The 21,079-nt window shown below is 46.9% G+C and overlaps 1 protein-coding gene across 1 annotated transcript in view; it reads right to left on the bottom strand.

Annotated features, from left to right (window-relative positions):
* The window catches only part of LOC130119127 (microtubule-associated protein tau-like), an 85,386-nt gene extending 64,613 nt beyond the window's left edge, over nucleotides 1-20,773 (bottom strand). Inside the window, exon 1 of the mRNA XM_056287543.1 lies at nucleotides 20,717-20,773. Coding sequence (XP_056143518.1) covers nucleotides 20,717-20,773 — 57 coding nt within the window. The remainder of the gene's footprint in view (nucleotides 1-20,716) is intronic.
* Nucleotides 20,774-21,079: the final 306 nt, after the last annotated feature.

Genomic DNA, 21,079 nt, shown 5'->3' with positions numbered 1-21,079 from the left:
ATAGATAGATAGATAGATAGATAGATAGATAGATAGATAGATAGATAGATAGATAGATAGATAGACAGACACAGACAAACAGATAGACAGACAGACAGACAGACAGACAGACAGACAGACAGACAGACAGACAGACAGACAGATAGATAGATAGATAGATAGATAGATAGATAGATAGATAGATAGATAGATAGACAGATAGACTGACCGACCGACCGCCCACCCGCCCTATAGATAGATAGATAGACAGACAGATAGATAGATAGATAGATAGATAGATAGATAGATAGATAGATAGATAGATAGATAGATAGATAGATAGATAGATAGATAGACAGACAGACAGACAGACAGACAGATAGATAGATAGATAGACCGGCTGGCCTACCGACCATCTGACCGACAGATAGATAGATAGATAGATAGATAGATAGATAGACAGACAGACAGACAGACAGACAGACAGATAGACAGATAGACAGATAGATAAATAGATAGACAAGCCTTTTTTATCTCTTTGCTTGGGGTAGAGGAGCGGCTGACTGGAGAATGACTTCCTGAACTACAAACCCCATCTACTGACTCTAAGAGGGACAGACAGACAGACAGACAGACAGACAGACACACAGTAAAGTAGTTATTGACAGTATTGTTGCTGTGTTTAACATTAATCAGTATTTAGCTTCTGTGAATACCACATCTGTTCATCTCAGTAATAAAGTGTCACAGCTGTTTCCTCCGTTAACTCCGTCCTGACTGTATTCCCCCGTTCTGGTCAGCCCTAACAGGACTGGGTCTGGCTGCTTTAGCCAGGATGAAACTGTGTTAGTCTAGTTTAGTCTGTGTTAGTCTTGGCTAGACCGTGACAGATTAGGGTTAGAGTTAAATTAAGGCATGATAATTTAAAAAGAAAAACGGCTCTTAGCCCTTTCTTGCTTTCTTGTTTGCAGTGGTGATGGACAGGTGGATGGATGAGATCAGACAGGAGTCTCCATGGACGATGATGTTCTCGGATGACATTGTGATCTGTAGTGAGAGTAGGGTGCAGGTGGAGGAGAGGCTGGAGAGGTGGAGGTATGCACTGGAGAGAAGGGGAATGAAAGTCAGGAGGAGCAAGACGGAATACATATGCACGAATGAGGGAGGACAGCGGAATGGTGAGGATGCAAGGAGTGGAGGTGACGAAGGCATATGAGTTTAAATACTTGGGGTCAACTGTCCAACGTAAGAGTGGAAGAGAGGTGAAGAAGAGAGTACGGGCAGGGTGGAGTGGGTGGAGAAGAAGATTTTCATTGGGAGTGATGAAGAAGACAGGATTAGGAACGAGTATATTAGAGGGACAGCTCAGGTTGGACGGTTTGGAGACAAGCAAGAGAGACAAGATTGAGATGGTGTGGACATGTGTGGAGGAGAGATGCTGGGTATATTGGGAGAAGGATGCTGAATATGGAGCTGCCAGGGAAGAGGAGAAGAGGAAGGCCAAAGAGGAGGTTTATGGATGTGATGAGGGAGGACATGCAGGTGGCTGGTGTTAGAGAGGAAGATGCAGAGGACAGGAAGAGATGGAAAAGGATGATCCGCTGTGGCGCCCCCTAATGGGAGCAGCCCAACGTTGAGGAAGAAATGAAACAGAAAATAATGAATGGTATCAATAATCAGGATCAACAGACGCCCTCAAACTAATCTGTCACACAGTAAAGCAAGGCTGCAGAGGTAACTCTATAATGAGTCTCTGCAAACTTTATTTTCCTTAGGAAAGTCAAGTTGAACACAAGACAGGTCAAACATTTGACAAACTTTCATTTAAAAATGTGCCATGTAGCCCAACACAGTGACTGTAGTGCAACACAGCATTAAAGCTGACATCTCCATCTACCAACTTTATATACGAGAAGTTAAACTTCATTCTTCGAAGCTTTCAGTAAGAAGGTATTTTTAAACAACACGGTAAATGTCAGCGTATCTGTTATGGCTCGCCCACTCCGCGCCGTGGCCCGCCCACCCCGCGCCGTGGCCCGCCCACTCCGCGATGTGGCCCGCCCACTCCGCGCCGTGGCCCGCCCACCCCACGCCGGCAGCCAATCGGCTCGTCAGGGCCGGGCTTAGTCATCAGGGCCGGGCTTAAGTTTGGTGGCCTCCCACGTGCCCGTTGTCAGTTCGTGTTGTAACCTCCCCGCAGTAGCGGCCACTCTCCTCTCACGGTCCTTTTCTCTACGAACTCATCCCAGCCCTTGGTTCATGTTTTTCCCTTGCAAGGTTTCCCTGTGGAAGTATCCTGCCGTGTTCCCGTTTGGATTACCCGCGAGTTTTTTTCCCCCTTGGACTTTCCGTTTTTTCCTTGTCGCTCATTGCCTTCCTATGTTTGAATAAAGTACGCCAGTTTTCGGCTAACCCCATCTCTGTCTGGTGTCGTGCGCTTGGGGTCTTCCACAAACCCCAAGAGTATCACATTAAACAAAACAGAACTGTAAGCATGACTGCCGTTAGTGTATCGCACACTGCAATAAAAAGTAGACGGTAAGTAAATATCATGCTTCAGTGCTGGTATTCCCTCTCTCAGGATTTGCTGAGGGACAGTTACAAGATGTGGAATTATATGAAGGGATCTCTTAGGATGGCAGAACAAAAAGAAGAACTGAGCACATCATCCCAGTCATGGGAAAAGGAAGATGGCATCAGTTGTCTGACTCGGAGAATGATGGCATTAATAATGTTTTGTACTGAAGAAGACTCCTGGAAGGACAAGACAAGAAACAACTGAAATACCACTTAGTCTCTGCAGTGGTAAGGCGTGTGGAGGTGTGAGGGTCTGCTGTCCGGTCTTTGGGTTAGGGTTAGTAATACTATATTGTGAAGCGACTTCCTTATGTGTGCCTCACCGTTTAATATGGAGACAGACAGTTGTCAGTAGAATTTGAATGTTAATTCAGAACATCTGATTTTTTAGTTAGTGTTTTTCATTCATTTGAATGTTTAAATTATGACTCCTTAGTTTTTAATTTAATTACAGGTGAATTTAGCAGTTGGCTTTTATAATTTGGACTTACAGGTTAAAAAAGTCAGATTTTAAAAAATCAAATCTTCAAATAAAATTTCTCAAATTCGAATTATAGCAATTCAGACTGGAAGTGAGCGGGGTCAATGGTGACGCATCCGGGCTTCCCAAAAAACGTAGCGTTTGGACCAGTTGAACTTGCTGATGTTCAGCTTCCATGCAGCAGGTGGCAGTAATGTGCCTCACAGCGTTCAATCTGCCATCAAACTCTTCCGAATAGAAGAAGATGTAATGGTTAGTGTATGCTGCACCAGAGAACCAAACAATTCAGAGGCTTCGCCAAATTGGACACCATCTTTCTAATGGAGACCACCTGTCCAGTTGGACAGCACTACCTGGTTGCTTAGCAACATATGTCCAGTCGGATGGCCACGCGGTTCGACAGCTCTAGTTGATCGTGAAGTGCATGCCAAGACAATAGAGAGAACCAGGCATACTCGAACATGCTCAAGTTTGATGACTCGCATGACCAGGTCACTTGAAAGCTAATGCTAACGAAGGTTGCTGTATTTAATTATCGGGCGGCATAGTGGCCCAGTGGTTAGCACTGTTGCCTCACAGCAAGAAGGTCCTGGGTTCGAACCCCAGGCCATCCCAGGTCCTTTCTGTGTGGAATTTGCATGTTCTCCCTGTGTCTGCGTGGGTTTCCTCCGGGTGTTCTGGTTTCCTCCCACCATCAAAAAGACATGCATGTTAGGGTTAATACTCCTGTCTGTGCCCCTGAGCAAGGCAATGAAAAGAAGAACTGGAGTTGGTTCCTGGGCGCTGCAGCTGCCCACTGCTGCTATACAATAGGATGGGTTACATGCCGAGAACACATTCATTGTGACCTGTACAATGACAAAATAAGAGTGGATTTTGGCTTGTTTTGGAGCTACTGCTTCTTTGCGTCACAAGGGGCCAGTTGAGGTGGTTCAGGCATTTGATTAGGATGCCTCCTGGGCGCCTTCCTTGGGAGGTTTTCCGGGCACATCCAACTGGGGGGAGACCCCGGGGTAGATCCAGAACTCGTTTGAGGGACTACATGTCCAATCTGGCCTGGGAACGCCCTGGGATCCCCCAGGAGGAGCTGGAGGGCGTTGCTGGGGAGAGGGACGTCTGGAGTGCCCTACTTAACTTGCTGCCACTGCGACCCGACCCCGAATTAGCGGCTGAAGATGAGATAAGATTTTGGCTTTTATGTCAGACAGTCAGCCTTAAATTTTGTCAACCAGGGCCTGTCCTGATACAGTATCTTGCATAAACAATTTCATAATCATTCAATGAATATGTAGGTCTAAGCTGTACTCAAATCTGACCATGGTCAGGGGTCTGTGTTGAGATTTAAATGTAAATCCCTTGAATGTGAAAAAATATTGTAAGGTGTGTTTTACAGCTTTTTTCTTAATATAGACCAATCAAATCGATTTCTGTTTGTTCAATGACTTAAACATATTTCTGATTATTTAATGAATTTGTTCATTCTTTCTTGCCAAGGCTATTAGACTACATTTTACCAGCATTTAATTGTTTTTTTCCAGTCACAAATATCAATATTGTGGTACTAGCAGCTTTTTCCATTGCAGTAATAAAATCCTGACTGAGTAGTTCTTCATTTTGAGCTGCCTACTTTCTGCCATCATTGACCATCATAAATCACACTGGCTTGTCCAAGTGAACGCGGATATGCTGAGTTAACATTCAGGTTCTGTTGAGCGCTGTCTGGCTCCGCAGTTTAAATCACAATATAACGCCTACAATTCCTGCCTGTTATTTCACATTGTTTGAAAAAAGAAATATGATTTTGGAATCTACGCTCTATGATCATTCATAAAATCTCAAAAAGTATCAACTGAATGGAAAATATTTAGGTTCAGTTGGACCTAATGTGATATCTGAAATCAACTGGACAAAGATCATCTGATGTGACTGAAGTGGACGCAAAGAAGAATATTCTGCTAGGAGATGATGGCCTCCAAGGAAAACATGAAGAGACACCATAGTAAGGGACTCAGTACTGGACCAGATGACAAACCACAATCTGTATAATACTATGTCACATCTGCCATGGGAAGAGTTGGTCTAGGTCGGAGTATGGAGTTGTTGGTACCTGTGCTTTTGGCCTGCATCATTTTGGCTGCTTTGGCGCCACCTGCTGCTCCGGGTGTCTTAGCATCTCCTGCCTATTAAAAAGCAGACACCCATAGTCAGACATAAATAAACACAGAAATAAGATTATCGCTGGGAGGGGAATGGTTGTTAGTAGTGCTGGCTGGTTGCCATCTGGGTGATATGTTTTTGCAAAGTAATAGTAATAATAACGCGTATAGCACCTTTCATTGTCAAAGACAATCTCAAAGTGCTTGACAATGCATTAAAACAATAAAAAACAGACAACAGAAATACTACTTGGTTAAATTAAAAGTTTTTCTGAAGGCGTGTTTTAAAGAAGCCAGAGTCTTGGGAGCCCTTAGGGGGTCTGGCAGGGTATACCAGAGACGGGGAGCGGCAGAGAAAAGCGTCTGGTCTCCCATGGAGCAGAGCTTTGTCTTGGGTGTGTGGATGAGCAAGCTGCTGCCAGACTGCAGATTGCGGGAGGGATTGTTACAATGGTACAGTTTCATTTACATCTGAGAGTTAATACAACACAAGTAAGGATCTAGTCAGGAGACAACAACACAAGTAAGTGCCAAAAAACTAGGTTCAAGTCCGATAGGACATAGGTGTCAACAGGCAGTGCACAAAGGCAATGCATAGGGTCCAGAGAAGCAATTTTTTTTATATCAATACCATCAGGTGTTGAGGTGTTCATGAAAGAGCTGGGTCTTTAGTTTCTTCTTAAAGATGGAGAGGGACTCAGCAGATTGAATGGAGTTTGGTAACTCGTTCCACTACTGGGGAACTACAGAAGAGAAGAGTCTGGCTACAGACTTAGGGCCCTGTTGTGGTGGAAGTGCCAGACACCTTTCATTGGCAGAGCGTATGAGCGGGAATGAGTGTAGACCAAAATGAGGGAGTTCAGGTATGCGAGAGCCGTTATAGTTGCTGTTTTGTAAGCGAGCATCAAGGTTTTGAATTTGACGTGGGCAGCAACTGGGAGGGATATGAACAGCAGAGTGACATGTGCTCTTTTGGGTTGGTTGAAGACCCGACGCGCCGCTGCATTCTGGATCATTTGCAGATGTTTGAAAGTTTATGCAGGGAGATCTGCATGCACTTTGTATGACCAGTATGATCTTTGTATGACGTTGGACAATGACCTGTAATCTGCCAGTAAGGAGTTGCAGTAGTCAATGTGTGATATTACAAGAGCCTGTACCAGGAGTTGTGCTGCATGCTCAGACAGGTAGGGTCTAATTTTCTTGATGTTGTACAGGGCAAATCGGCATGACCGAGCAATCGAAGCCACTTGAACCATAAAGGTTAGCTGGTCATTAATCATGACATCCAGGTTTCGGGCAGACTTTGTGGGCATGAGTTGGGTTGATCCAAGCTGGATATTGATCTGTTGTACGGATGGACTGGCTGGGATGACAAAGAGCTCAGTCTTAGCTAGGTTAAGCTGAAGGTGGCATTCTTTCATCCATGCAGAGATATCAGCAAGGCATGACGATATCCCTGCTGAGACTATGAGGTCATCTGGTGGGAATGATAGGAAGAGCTGGATATTGTCAGCATAGCAATGGTATGAGAAACCGTGGGAGCGGATGGTTGCACCAGGTGAGGTGGTGTATATTGAGAAGAGAAGGGGATCGAGTACTGACCCTTGAGGCACCCCTGTGGATAAGCCGTGCGGTTTGGACACGTCTCCCCTCCAAGATACTCTAAAAGATCTCCCTGAGAGGTAGGACATGAACCAGCAGAGGGCAGATCCTGAAATACCAAGCTCAGTGAGTGTGGAGAGGAGGATTTGGTGGGTAATGGTGTCAAAGGCAGCTGACAGATCTAGCAGCAATAAAGTGGAGGACTGTCCAGCAGCTCTGGCCAAACACAGTGATTCTATTAATGACAGGAGCGCAGTCTCAGTAGAGTGGCCCTGCTTAAAGCCACCCTGTAGTTTTCAACCTGGGCTTGGTTGAGTGTAGGGGTTTTGAGCAGCGGGGTGGCGCAAGCTTGCTTAAATGCAGTGAGGAACACGCCCATTGTTAGCGAGGAGTTAATGATGTGTGTGACTATGTCTAGTTAATGATGATGATGATGAGTTAATGGTCACACCCATATTTGCATATGAAACTGATTGTTGGTTTTGGTCGTTATGCCACCGTATTGTTTATAAGGGTGGGATACCTGTTGTCAGGTAAGACTGAAGAGGTCACTTAGATGATGAGTGATGAAACATATCTGTCAATAAACATTGTGTCCAGATGACTGATTCAACTTTCTGTGAAGTAATGGATATGGTTTTCTGCATTTTCTGCAGAAAGCCTAATAAGATCTCAATATGGACAAAGGAGATGTGTTTTAATGCCAGGTGTATATGTAATCCAGTTAAACCATATCCACACACAATCCAGATATGAGAAGCGTGTTGCAAATTGGTTGTCACGTGACTGCGTGCTTAGTGTTTATTAGGTATTTGCTAATTGGTTGCTAGTTAGGTACCGAGTGTTTCCCAAGTGGTTCTGGGTGTGAATTCTAGGAGCTACTGTGTGGTGGGTAGGTGATTGCAAAGTGGTCTTGGGCGAGGGGCTAGGTGGTAATCAGGTCATTACTAAGGGATTGGCTGTGGCTTGATTGTGAAGATATCAGCATTTCCGCAGGAACAGCATGGCTCAGGAGGTAGAGTGGGTTGTGTAGTAATTGGAAGCTCACTGATTTGGTCCCCGGATCCTCCAGAGAGTGTCAAAGTTTCCTTGAGCAAGGCATTGAACCCCTAACTGTTCCTGATGAACAGGTTGGTGCTTTGCATGGCAGCCTCCACCATCACTGTGTGAATGTGTGTGTGAATGGGTGAATGTGAGGTGTACACTGTAAAGAGCTTTGAGGGGTTGGTAGACTAGAAAATCGCCGTATAAATGCAGTCCACTTACCATTTACCATTTACCACGTGTTTCAATATGAAATTATGTGAAAAGAGTAAAATACCTTAATAAATGACAAAGCTTTGCAATAAGTGAATATATCTTAAAATAAATGGCCCGACATATTAAAGTTTAAATGAATTTGGGAAGGACGTACATAGGCCAAAATTTAAGATAATAATAATAATAATAATAATAATAACAATAATAATAATAATGAGGATAATAATGATACGTATTTGAGTGTAATGATGATAATAATATTAATATTAATAATGATAATAATAACAATAATAATAATAAAAATGATGCTGATGATGATGATAATAATAATGATACGTATTTGAGTGTAATGATAATAATAATGATAATAATAATAATATGAGTGTAATGATAATAATAATAATAATAATGATAATATAATAATGATAGGTATTTGAGTTGAGTGTAATGATAATAATAATAATAATGACGATGATGTGGTGACCCACATCTATATAACTAGAGACATTCACCTAAGAGAGAATGCACTTCCGCTTCCGGTCCAGAGAGTTCAGTGTCGTTGTCGAATATATGACATGTAAAGTTGGAGCTAGTAAACTACCTCGACTACGTCTACTCTCACGTCTCCTGTCTCGTTGTTTTCTAACTCCACATTGGTGACCCCGACGTGATCGAACAACTAATACGAGTATGTTTGACAACGACGACGCCGGTGCTAACAACATGGCTATTGCTAACGCTAGCATTTACACCGCTACTGTGAAGCTACCCGACTTTTGGCAGCATAATCCACGGCCGTGGTTTCAACATGTGGAAGCCCAGTTCCAGCTGAGAGGGATAACGCAGGATGCAACGCAGTACTTCTACGTAGTGGCGGCGTTAGACGCATCGACAACGGCGCGAGCAATGACGCTGTTGGAAGCTCCGCCAGCTGCTGGCAAGTACGATGCTATAAAGACATTCCTCCTGAAACTATTTGAACTGTCGGAGCTGGAGAAGGCAGACCGTTTACTGTCCCCGAATGGCCTCGGCGACGGCAAACCGTCTGAATTAATGGAAAAAATGCTGTCTGTGCTGGGATCGGCTGATCCGGCCTTTCTTTTCACACACATTTTTCTGAGGCAGCTCCCCGCACCTGTACGCACAGCACTGGCCAGTTCTCCTCTCGCCGCCTCCAAGGATTACCGTTCTCTGGCTGCTGAAGCAGACAGGGTTTTCCTGGCCAACCGGCAACAGTTTGTGCATGCCCTGCTACCCCACCAGACCGCCCCACCACCACCTGTGTACGACTATATGGACACCGCGGCTGCGGTGACAGCCCGCCGCCAACCTGACGACGGGCTCTGTTATTACCATGCCAGGTTTGGGGCAAAAGCAAAACGGTGTCGCAAACCCTGCAGTTACAGGGTTCAGGGAAACGCCAAGGCCGGCGCTTGTTAACGGCTATGGGCGCCGGCCGTGACTGCAAGCTGTTGTTCATCAGAGACTCCTTGTCGGGCCGGCGGCTGCTGGTTGACTCTGGCGCTCAACGCAGCATACTACCAGCACAAGCTGTGGACACGATGACCGACAGTCACGGCCCCCAGATGGACGCCGCCAACGGCACGTCCATTCGGACGTACGGTATCAGACATGTGGACGTGTGTTTTGGCGGCCGACGTTTCGGCTGGGACTTTGTGATGGCTGCTGTATCCACCCCGCTCCTAGGTGCGGATTTCCTCTGTGCTTTCAACCTGCTGGTGGATGTTAAAAACTGTCGCGTGATTGATGCCGTCTCTTTTGCGTCATACCCCTGCACGCTTGGGGGCGCTGGAGCGCTGTGCCTCGCTAACACACTCTCCACCGGGGATCCATACCAACGCCTGCTCGCAAATTTCCCCGAGCTGACCACACCCACCTTCTCCTCGGCGGTGGCCAAGCACGGCGTGGAACATCATATCACCACAGTGGGGCCCCCAGTTTACGCCCGGGCCCGACGCCTCGACTCGGCCAAGCTCGCAATAGCCAGGGAGGAGTTTTCGACTATGGAGCGCCTCGGCATTGTCCGCCGTTCTGACAGCCCGTGGGCTTCCCCTCTTCACATGGTTACTAAGGCCAACGGGGGTTGGCGCCCGTGCGGGGACTACCGTCGCCTAAACAATGCCACGACCCCCGACCGGTACCCCATACCGCACATACAAGATTTCTCTACCCACCTGGCGGGCGCTGCCATCTATTCCAAAATTGACTTAGTGCGGGGGTATCACCAAGTGCCGGTCCACCCACTGGATGTCCCAAAAACGGCTGTCATCACACCCTTTGGGCTCTTTGAGTTTTTACGTATGCCTTTCGGCCTTAAAGGGGCGGCGCAGACGTTTCAGCGCCTTATGGATTCTGTGCTCCGTGACATGCCATTTTTGTTTGTGTACTTAGACGACATCCTCGTGGCCAGCGCGTCGGCGGAGGAACACATGACGCACCTCAGACAGCTGTTTGACAGGCTCAGCGAACACGGCCTCATCATCAACCCAGCTAAGTGTCAGTTCGGGGAGTCGTCCATCACCTTCCTCGGGCACCACATCACTCCACAGGGGGCCGTTCCCCTCCCTGCCAGGGTTGAGGCTGTCACCATGTTCCCCCGCCCCCGCACTGTACAGTCGCTGCAGGAATTCCTGGGCATGGTGAACTTTTATAACCGTTTCCTGCCCCGTGCCGTCCACATCATGCGTCCCCTGTATGAGGCCCTGCGGGGTAAGAAGTCTAAGGACGAGCTGGACTGGTCTTCGGGGATGGACGAGGCTTTTGTGGCCGCCAAGACCGCGCTGGCCAACGCTGCGCTGCTAGCTCACCCGTCGCCTGCCGCCCCCATAGCCCTTACAACGGATGCCTCCGACTACGCCGTGGGGGCCGTGTGTGAGCAGTGGGTGGGGGGGGCTGGCAGCCGTTGGCGTTCTTCAGTAAACAACTCCGTGAGAGCGAGCGCAAATACAGCACCTTTGATAGGGAACTACTGGGTCTCTTCCTCGCAACCAGACACTTTAGGTTCCTATTGGAGGGCCGACAGTTCACCGCTTTCGTGGACCACAAACCGCTGACGTTCTGTATGGCCAAAACCTCAGAACCGTGGTCTGGGCGTCAGCAGCGTCATCTCGCGGCGGTTTCCGAGTTTACCACGGACATACAATACGTGTCGGGCAAGGATAACTCCGTCGCCGACTGCCTTTCACGGGCGGTTGTTAACGCCGTTCACTTGGGACTCGACTACGCCGCTATGGCAGCGGACCAAGCCAAGGACGCGACCGTTCAAGACTACCGGTCGACCCCTACGGCGCTACGGCTGGAGGACGTGACGTTCGACGCGGCCAACACCACCCTCCTCTGTGACATCTCCACCGGTCAACCGCGCCCCCTGGTGCCTAATTCCTGGCGGCGCCGAGTTTTCGACACCGTCCACGGCCTTTCCCACCCGGGAGTGAAGGCCTCGACCAAATTGGTGAGCGTCAAGTTTGTTTGGCCTGGGCTCCGTAAGGATGTTAGAGCCTGGGCCGGCTCTTGTGTGGCGTGCCAACGCGCCAAGGTGCACCGCCATACCAAGGCCCCTTTGGCGCCGTTTGTGGTTCCAGAGAGGCGGTTTGACCACGTCAATGTTGACCTGGTGGGTCCCCTGCCCCCCTCCCGTGGTTATACGTTCCTCCTCACTATTGTGGACAGGGCCACCAGGTGGCCAGAGGCTATTCCCTTGTCCTCCACGACGGCAGCAGAGGTAGCACGGGCGTTCATCGGCTGCTGGGTGGCCCGTTTCGGCACACCGGGTGACATCACGAGCGACCGGGGCTCCCAGTTTACCTCGGAGCTCTGGACGGCGGTCGCTGAGCACCTGGGGATGAAGATCCACCGCACTACGGCGTACAACCCGCAGAGCAACGGACTTTGTGAGCGGTTCCATCGGGACATGAAAGCCGCTCTGCGGGCAAGCCTCACTGGCTGCGACTGGATGGACCGGCTCCCATGGGTCATGCTCGGCCTGCGTTCGGCCCCGAAGGAAGACCTCCAGACCTCCTCCGCTGAGCTGGTGTATGGCCAGCCCCTGCGAGTTCCGGGGGAGTTTCTTCCGGATGCTACGACTCCCTGGTCGGCCGCCTCTCACCTCAGTGCGTCCCGGAGCGCTGCCGGTGCCTTCGCTCCCGTTCCGATGTCTCAACACTGCCTCCCCCGGTCCTACGTCCCCAAGGATCTGCCATCGGCGAGGTACGTCTTCATTAGGCACGACAGCCATCGGTCCCCGCTGCAGCCCCCATACGACGGGCCCTTCCGCGTCCTGGAGGCGGGGGATAAGAACTTTGTGGTGGACATGGGGGGCAGGCCGGAGCGGGTCGCTATAGACCGTCTCAAGCCTGCTCACTTGGACATTGGGGAGCCAATGCAATTGGCCCTACCCCCGCGGCGGGGACGCCCTCCTAGGTCGGCCCCGGCACCTGCCTCTGTTCCTGCTTCGGCCCCGCCTATGGCCCGGGTTTCAGCCCCATCTGTTTCCCCTCCTGTGAAGCGCAGCCGTTATGGCCGCAGGGTCCACCCCCCGACTCGTCACTTGTTTTCCCCGTGACTTTGCACTATGTCATTGACTGTTCTGTTGTAGAGTCTATTTTTATGTTCATGAGTTGCGCTTTTGCTGTTTTGCATTGTTTTGTGTAGGTGAATTCTGGGGGGGCCTGTGTGGTGACCCACATCTATATAACTAGAGACATTCACCTAAGAGAGAATGCACTTCCGCTTCCGGTCCAGAGAGTTCAGTGTCGTTGTCGAATATATGACATGTAAAGTTGGAGCTAGTAAACTACCTCGACTACGTCTACTCTCACGTCTCCTGTCTCGTTGTTTTCTAACTCCACAATGATAACAATAATAATAATGATAATAGTAATGTATTTATTATTATTATTATTATTATTATTATTATTATTAGATAGACGTATGATTATTAGATGGATGTCAACGAACCATCTACAATCAAAGAAGTCGAGGAGTTCTGGAGTAAGATCTGGGAGAACAACAAAAGACACAATGAGGGAGCTACATGGATCCAGCAACAACAGGAGGAATACAAACATATACAGCACCAAGAATGGTCAGTCATCAACACCACTGAGACCACTGCTGCCATCAGCAAGACCAACAACTGGAAGGCACCAGGGATAGACAGAATTTGCCAACTTCTGGATCAAGAACCTGCCCAGCATCCACGAAGACCTCACATGGGCCTACAATGATATCGTCAAGAATCCAAAGAAATGTGTCAAATGGCTCACATGGGGAACCACGTACCTGCTCCCGAAGACAGAGGAGACAGAACAGAATTACAGAATTACAGACCCATCACCTGCCTACCAACAATGTACAAGATCATCACCTCCATCATCACAGAGAGGACCTATAGCTTTCTTGACAAAAACAATTTGTTACCAGCAGAACAGAAGGATGTAAGAAAGGTAGCTATGGATGCAAGGACCAGCTACTCATCAATTAAGCCATATTGAAAGAGGTCAAATCGGGAAAAAAAAGAACTTGTCAACAGTATGGATTGACTACAGGAAGACATTTGACAGCATGCCACACTCCTGGATAGAGAAGAGCCTCAAGATCTACAGTCTGCCCATCAACTGTCAAATTCATCATGGAGAGCATGAAGACCTGGAAGACCCCCCTGAATCTCCATGATGCAGAGGAGTCGTTAACATCGAGACCGATGAACATCAGAAGCGGAATCTTCCAAGGGGACTCACTATCACCACTGCTCCTTTGCCTTGCACTAGCGCCGCTCAGCAATCTACTGAACAACAGCAGCTATGGGTACAAATCACAGAATGGCAAACTGACCCACCTGTTCTACATTGACGACCTCAAGATGTTTACCAAGGGCGACAATCAGCAGAAGGATCTACTCACCATCGTCAAGACCCTCAGCGACGACATCAAGATGGAATTCGGAATCAACAAGTGTGCCAAAGGCACTTTCAAGAAAGGAAGACTCACCAAGACTTCAGACTTAGACCTTGACACTGACACCGTAATCAAAGAGCTAGACCAAGATAGCACATACAAGTACCTAGGAGTGAATGAAGGAGATGGCATACAACACTCAACCATGAAGGAGAAGATCCGGAAAGAGTACCACAGGAGAGTGCGTATGGTACTGAAGAGCGAACTCAATGCGGCTAACAGAATTGATGCTATCAACACCCTAGCGATACATGTAGTGATGTACAGCTTCAACATCATCAGATGGAAACTGAATGACATCAAGAGACTAGACACCAAGACAATAAAGATGCTGTCAATGGAGAGGATGCACCACCCGAAAGCAGATGTCGACAGGCTGTACCTACCAAGAGCTTCAGGAGGATGAGGCCTAGTCCAACTTGAACTGACCTTCAAGACTACCACTATCGGGCTGGATGCATACCTGACAAAAACAGATGACCCACTCCTCCAAATAGTAAAACATCAGATCTACTCCATCAATAAAGAAGCTGCACAATTCAAGAAAGAGCTTGATGTCCCAGAAACCCCACCAACAGAAAATGAGGCAACTACCATCTATGCCAAATGAGTGAAGCAGAAGGCAAAACACCATGGCCAGCGGCAATGGCAAAAAACCTGGGAGGACAAAGCAATGCACGGGAAGTAACCAAAAAGAATGAAAGATGCAGACGTGGACCAACAAAAGACACACCAGTGGCTGAGGAGCACCGGGCTGAATGCAAAGATGGAGGGCCTGATAATCGCTGCACAAGACCAGAGCCTGGCAACCAGATCCTGTCATCATCCGATCATCAAAGATGGAACAGACCCAAAATGCAGAATCTGTGGAATGTAGGAAGAAACCATCGACCACATTGTCTCAGGCTGCCCGGAACTGGCAAAGACCGAGTACATGTACAGGCACAACAAGGCAGCAGCATACCTGCAATGGAAGATCTGCAGGTGTGACAAGAACAAGATGACTGAGAAGTGGTACGAACATCAGCCAAAAACGGTCACTGAAAACAATGATGTCACCATCCTCTGGGACACGCCCATCCACACTGACAGAGAGATAAAAGCCAACAAGCCCAACATCGATATCAAGGACAGGAAGCAAAAGTGGTGCATGCTCATCGACATGGCAATACCATCCGAAAAAACACCTCAGTGTAAGTCAAAGAGAATCTGACCAAGTACAAAGACCAGGAGATTGAAATCAACAGGATGTGGGGAATGAAGACCGAAACAACACCAGTGGTCATCGGAGCTCTAGGACTCATGAAGAAGGGAATGGAAAAGTTCACCAACCGTATCCCAGGAAACAACATCTGTGCAGTCCAGAAGATCGCCCTACTCGGAACAGCCCACATATTACGATGAGTACTGTCCATCAAGTGACATCTGCCCTATAGTGCCTCAGGTCCATAGTTTAGACCCGGCTCTACAGGATGTAAAACAGGAAACATGAACGAAATAATAATAATACGCATTTGATTGTAATGATAATAATAATTATAATAATAATAATTATAATAATGGGAGGGGAAACAAATGCATGGGCAATACCCAAAAAGAGTAGGTGAGAAAGATGTAGACCAACATATGACCAACCAATGGCTCAAAACAGCTGGGCTGAAATCCCAAACAGAGGGCTTTATCATCGCTGCCCAAGACCAGGCCATCAAGACCAGTTACTACCGCAGCAAAATCCTCAAAGATGGCACAGACCCAGCGTGCAGGATATGTGGTCAATTCCAGGAAACCATTGACCATGTGGTGGCAGGGTGCCCTGAGCTGGCCAGAACTGAATACCTACAAAGACACAACAAGGCCGCCACATACCTGCACTGGAACAAATGCAAAGAATTCAACATCAACACAAAAGACAAAGGGTACGAGCACGAGCCCCAAACAGTAACAGAAAAAGACGACATCACAGTCTTATGGGACATGCCAGTACAGACAGATCGTGAGATAAAGGCCAACAGACCAGGCATCACCATCAAGAACAAAAAGAAAAAAGCTGCCTGCTCATCGACATGTCCATCCCGACTGAAAGGAACACCTCAATAAAAGTAACTGAAAAACTGTCCAAATATAAAGACCTTGAAATCCAGATTGAACGAATATGGGAATGAAAACCACAACAATACCCGTACTGATAGGAGCCCTGGGACTTGTAAAAACCACAACAATACCAGTAGTGATAGGAGCCCTGGGACTTGTAAAAACCACAACAGTACCAGTAGTGATAGGAGCCCTGGTACTTGTAAAAACCACAACAAGACCAGTAGTGATAGGAGCCCTGGGACTTGTAAAAACCACAACAAGACCAGTAGTGATAGGAGCCCTGGGATTTGTAAAACCACAACAAGACCAGTAGTGACCAGTAGTTGTACTTGTAAAAAAAAGGATGGAGAAATACACCCAACGGATTCCCAGGTAACATCAGAATACAAGAAGTACAGAAGATGGCACTACTTGGAACATCTCACATCCTAAGAAAGGCACTATCCATCAAATAGACTTCTACCTCATTCTAACCCTAGGCCAAAGGAATGGACCCGCCCGCTTATTATGTTGTATTATGGCAAAAAAAATAAATAAAAATAAATAATAATAATAATGATATGATAGTAATGGTAATGATAATAATGATAATAATGATAATGATAAGAACAATGATAATAATACTACTACTAATAATAATAACAATGATATAATGATAATAATGACAATAATAATAATGATGATGATGATAATAATACTAATTATAGTAATAACAATAATAATAATAATGATATATATATATAATAATACTAATGATAATAATAATAATGATTGATATAATGATAATAATAATAATAACAACAACAACAACAATAATGATGATGATGATGATACGTATTTGGGTGTAATGATGAGAATAATGGAATAAAGTAAAAAATTGCTTATTTCACCTTGGCACTTGGCTCTGATGTCTGCTTTACTGTTCCTCCTTTTGTCTTAGCTAGATGAAAAAGAAAGGAGTCAGAAGTTGAATGGACAGAAGAGGAGAGAGGATAAGTTAGTACATTATAGTGCAATGACAACCAGCCGTAACAGGTTGACTTGGTGACTGGCTGCCAGGTTACTTTACTGACTGTTAGAATAACTCTCTATCTTTGAGTCCAGACCAGAACATCCACTAAATGTCAAGTGTCTGGAGGCAATAAGTGCCATGGACGTGTCTGTGAATGTTCTCATTCATCCAGGTCATGGTTATCCAAAGGAGTTGAACCAAGTGCAACTGGACTTGATATATATCCGTGAAGACGTTTCGCCTCTCATCCAAGAGGCTTCCTCAGTTCGTGCCTTTCTGACTAGACCAAGCTAGTCTGACTGGCTGGTGATGAGACTCAGATATTTATCCTCTAGGAGTCATTATCAGAGCTATAGATGTCCATGGCTCTTTGTGTTTCGATGTTTAACAACCCCCGTTGCTAACAGAGCCATAGATATGCGTGGCTCTTTTGTGTACTGATGTTATGGCCGCGCCCGTCGTTATCGGAGCTATTGATTTGCGTGGCTCTCCTGTGCTTCGATGTCCAGCCGCACCCGTCGCCATCGGGCCTATGATTTGCATTGGTTTAGCAGCGACGGTGGTTGGGGGTGTTAGTTTCGACTTCATTGTTCAGTGGTCATGAGTCGTTGCAGCCGTTAGTGAGCGACTGTTGTTCTTGAAGGCTAGGCTTCTTGAGTCTCCTGGGTAGAGATGAAAGGACGGCATTGTAAGTGGGAGATAGGTGGTGTCGCAGACCTCCTCCTCTGTTGAGGGATGGTTTTTCCAGTTTCACATAGGTGGCTTCCTTCACCCCTCTTTCAAACCATCTATCTTCTCTGTCCAAAATGTGTACGTTGCTGTCCTCGAAGGAGTGTGTCTTCTCCTTTAGGTGTAGATAGACTGCTGAGTCTTGTCCTGAGGAGTTTGGCCTTCTGTGTTGGGCCATCCGTTTGTGTAGTGGTTGTTTGGTTTCTCCTATGTATAGGTCAGTGCGATCCTCATGGCATTGTACAGCATACACCCGATTGCTTTTCCGGGTGTGTGGTACACGGTCTTTGGGATGAACCAGTCTTTGTCGGAGTGTGTTGCTGGGTTTGAAGTACACCGGGATGCGGTGTTTGTTGAAAATTCTCCTGAGTTTCTCGGAGACCCCAGAAACATATGGGATGACTGTGTTATTCCTTCTGTTCCTTTTCTCCTCGTCACTCACCCGGTTGGTCTTTTTGGAACGTGTTGCCGTTTTCACAAAGGTCCAACTGGGATAGCTGCAGGTTTTTAGAGCTCCCCTCAGGCGTTTGTGCTCTTCTCGTTGGGCCTGAGTGCTGCCGGGCACATAGTCAGCTCTGTGTTGCAGAGTTCTGATGACGCTCAGTTTGTGTTCCAGAGGGTGGTGTGAGTCGAAAAGTAGATATTGGTCCGTGTGTGTAGGTTTCCTGTGGGGAAGACAGGAGCCTCCACATTGGGGTTTACAGGAAACCTACACACACAGACCAATATCTACTTTTCGACTCACACCACCCGCTGGAACACAAACTGAACCTTTGTGAAAACTGCAACACGTTCCAAAAAGACCAACCAGGTGAGCAATGAGGAGAAAAGGAACAGAAGGAATAATACAGTCATCCCGTATGTTTCTGGGGTCTCCGAGAAGCTCAGGAGAATTTTCAACAAACACCGCATCCCGGTATACTTCAAACCCAGCAACACACTCCGACAAAGACTGGTTCATCCCAAAGACCGTGTACCACACACCCAGAAAAGCAATCTGGTGTATGCTGTACAATGCCATGAGGATTGCACTGACCTATACATAGGAGAAACCAAACAACCACTACACAAACGGATGGCCCAACACAGAAGGCCAAACTCCTCAGGACAAGACACAGCAGTCTATCTACACCTAAAGGAGAAGACACACTCCTTCGAGGACAGCAACGTACACATTTTGGACAGAGAAGATAGATGGTTTGAAAGAGGGATGAAGGAAGCCACCTACGTATGTGAAACTGGGAAAACCACTCCTAAACAGAGGAGTGGGTCTGCGACACCACCTATCTCCCACTTACAATGCTGTCCTTTCATCTCTACCCAGGAGACTCAAGAAGCCTAGCCTCCAAGAACAACAGTCGCTCACTAATGGCTGCAACGGCTCTCATGACCACTGAATAATGACGTCAAAACTAACACCCCCAACGACCGTCGCTGCTAAACAAATGCAAATCAATAGCTCCGATAACGACGGGCGTGGCCATAACATCGATACACAAAAGAGCCACGCATATTTATGGCTCTGTTAGTGACGGGCGTTGTTAAACATCGGGACACAAAGAGCCACGCTTATCAATAGCTCTGACAACGACTCCTAGAGGATAAATATCTGAGTCCCATCACCAGCCAGTCAGACTAGCTTGGTCTAGTCAGAAAGGCACGAACTGAGGAAGCCTCTTGGATGAGAGGCGAAACGTCTTCACGGATATATACCAAGTCCAGTTGCACTTGGTTCAACTCCTTTGGATAAAGTGCCATGGACACCTCCATGGCATGAAAGTCAGTAGGAGCAAGACGGAATACATATGTATGAATGAGAGGGAGGACAGTGGAATGGTGAGGATGCAAGGAGTAGAGGTGATGAAGGTGTATAAGTTTAAATATTTGGGGTCAACTGTTCAAAGTAATGGGGAGTGCAGAAGAGAGGTGAAGAAGAGAGACTAGGCAGGGTGGAGTGGGTGGAGAAGAGTGTCAGGAGTAATTTGTGACAGAAGGGTACCAGCAAGAGTTAAAGGGAAGGTTTACAAGATGGTTGTGAGACCAGCTATGTTGTATGGGTTGGAGACAGTGGCATTGGTGAAAAGACAAGAGGTGGAGCTGGAGGTGGCAGAGATGAAGATGATAAGATTTTCATTGGCAGTGATGAAGAAGACAGGATTAGGAACGAGTATATTAGAGGGACAGCTCAGGTTGGACGGTTTGGAGACAAAGCAAGAGAGACAAGACTGAGATGGTTTGGACATGTGTGGAGGAGAGATGCTGGTTATATTGGGAGAAGGGTGCTGAATATGGAGCTGCCAGGGAAGAGGAGAAGAGGAAGGCCAAAGAGGAGGTTTATGGATGTGGTGAGGGAGGGCATGCAGGTGGCTGGTATAACAGAGGAAGATGCAGAGGACAGGAAGAGATGGAAACGGATGATCCAAGGGGTGACCCCTAACGGGAGCAGCCAAAAGTAGTAGTAGTAGTAGTAGTAGTAGTAGTAGTAGTAGTAGTAGATACATGGACACCTCCATCACTGTCCTCTACATCTACACCCCTTTATATACATTTTCAAATACCAGGAGACACAGATGGAGTGTTCACTTACTCTGTAATGCCTTCAGCATTATGTACTAATATTTATATTTTCAGTAAAATTAATTATTATTAATATCTGCAATACTGTTAACTAGTATTAACACCTTAAGAGCTATTATGTAGTATTATTAAGGTTTATTATAAAGGTTTACTATAAAGGTGAATTTATTTATCGCTGTGGGGAACATATTACTGACACGTTTCTAGTGGCTTACTGATACATGGCAAGTTTGACAGGATGATCATGAAACTGATGTATTAGCAGCTGACCTTCCACTGGTCCATGTTCTGGCTCTGGTGTCTCTTTGTGTTCCTCAGCAGAGCCATCCAGCATGGAGGAGTTTATTTCCATCTTCTCTCCTGCGGAAAACAGGAGCTTGTTAGAGTGCGAGCATCAGCCATGAAAGCTTGTGGCGAGTTTCCACTGCAGTGTTGGACAGCATACAAGAAATATTTTTTAAAAAGTCAACAAAGCACAATTGTGATGGTGTGTGTTTCCACTGAGTGATGTTCTACAACTAAAGATGGTTTTTCGCCTCTCATGATAGTCTTCAAGACGTGATAAGTGTTGCACAGTGAGGTGGACTGCATGCACCTCAGTATCTGTGGTGGTGTTTAATGAAGGGGGTGAGG

This window comes from Lampris incognitus, chromosome 10, assembly GCF_029633865.1.
Source record: "Lampris incognitus isolate fLamInc1 chromosome 10, fLamInc1.hap2, whole genome shotgun sequence".
NCBI classification, from domain to species: domain Eukaryota; kingdom Metazoa; phylum Chordata; class Actinopteri; order Lampriformes; family Lampridae; genus Lampris; species Lampris incognitus.
The sequence above is the reverse complement of the archived record's forward strand: the minus strand, read 5'-3'. Positions and strand labels throughout refer to the sequence as shown.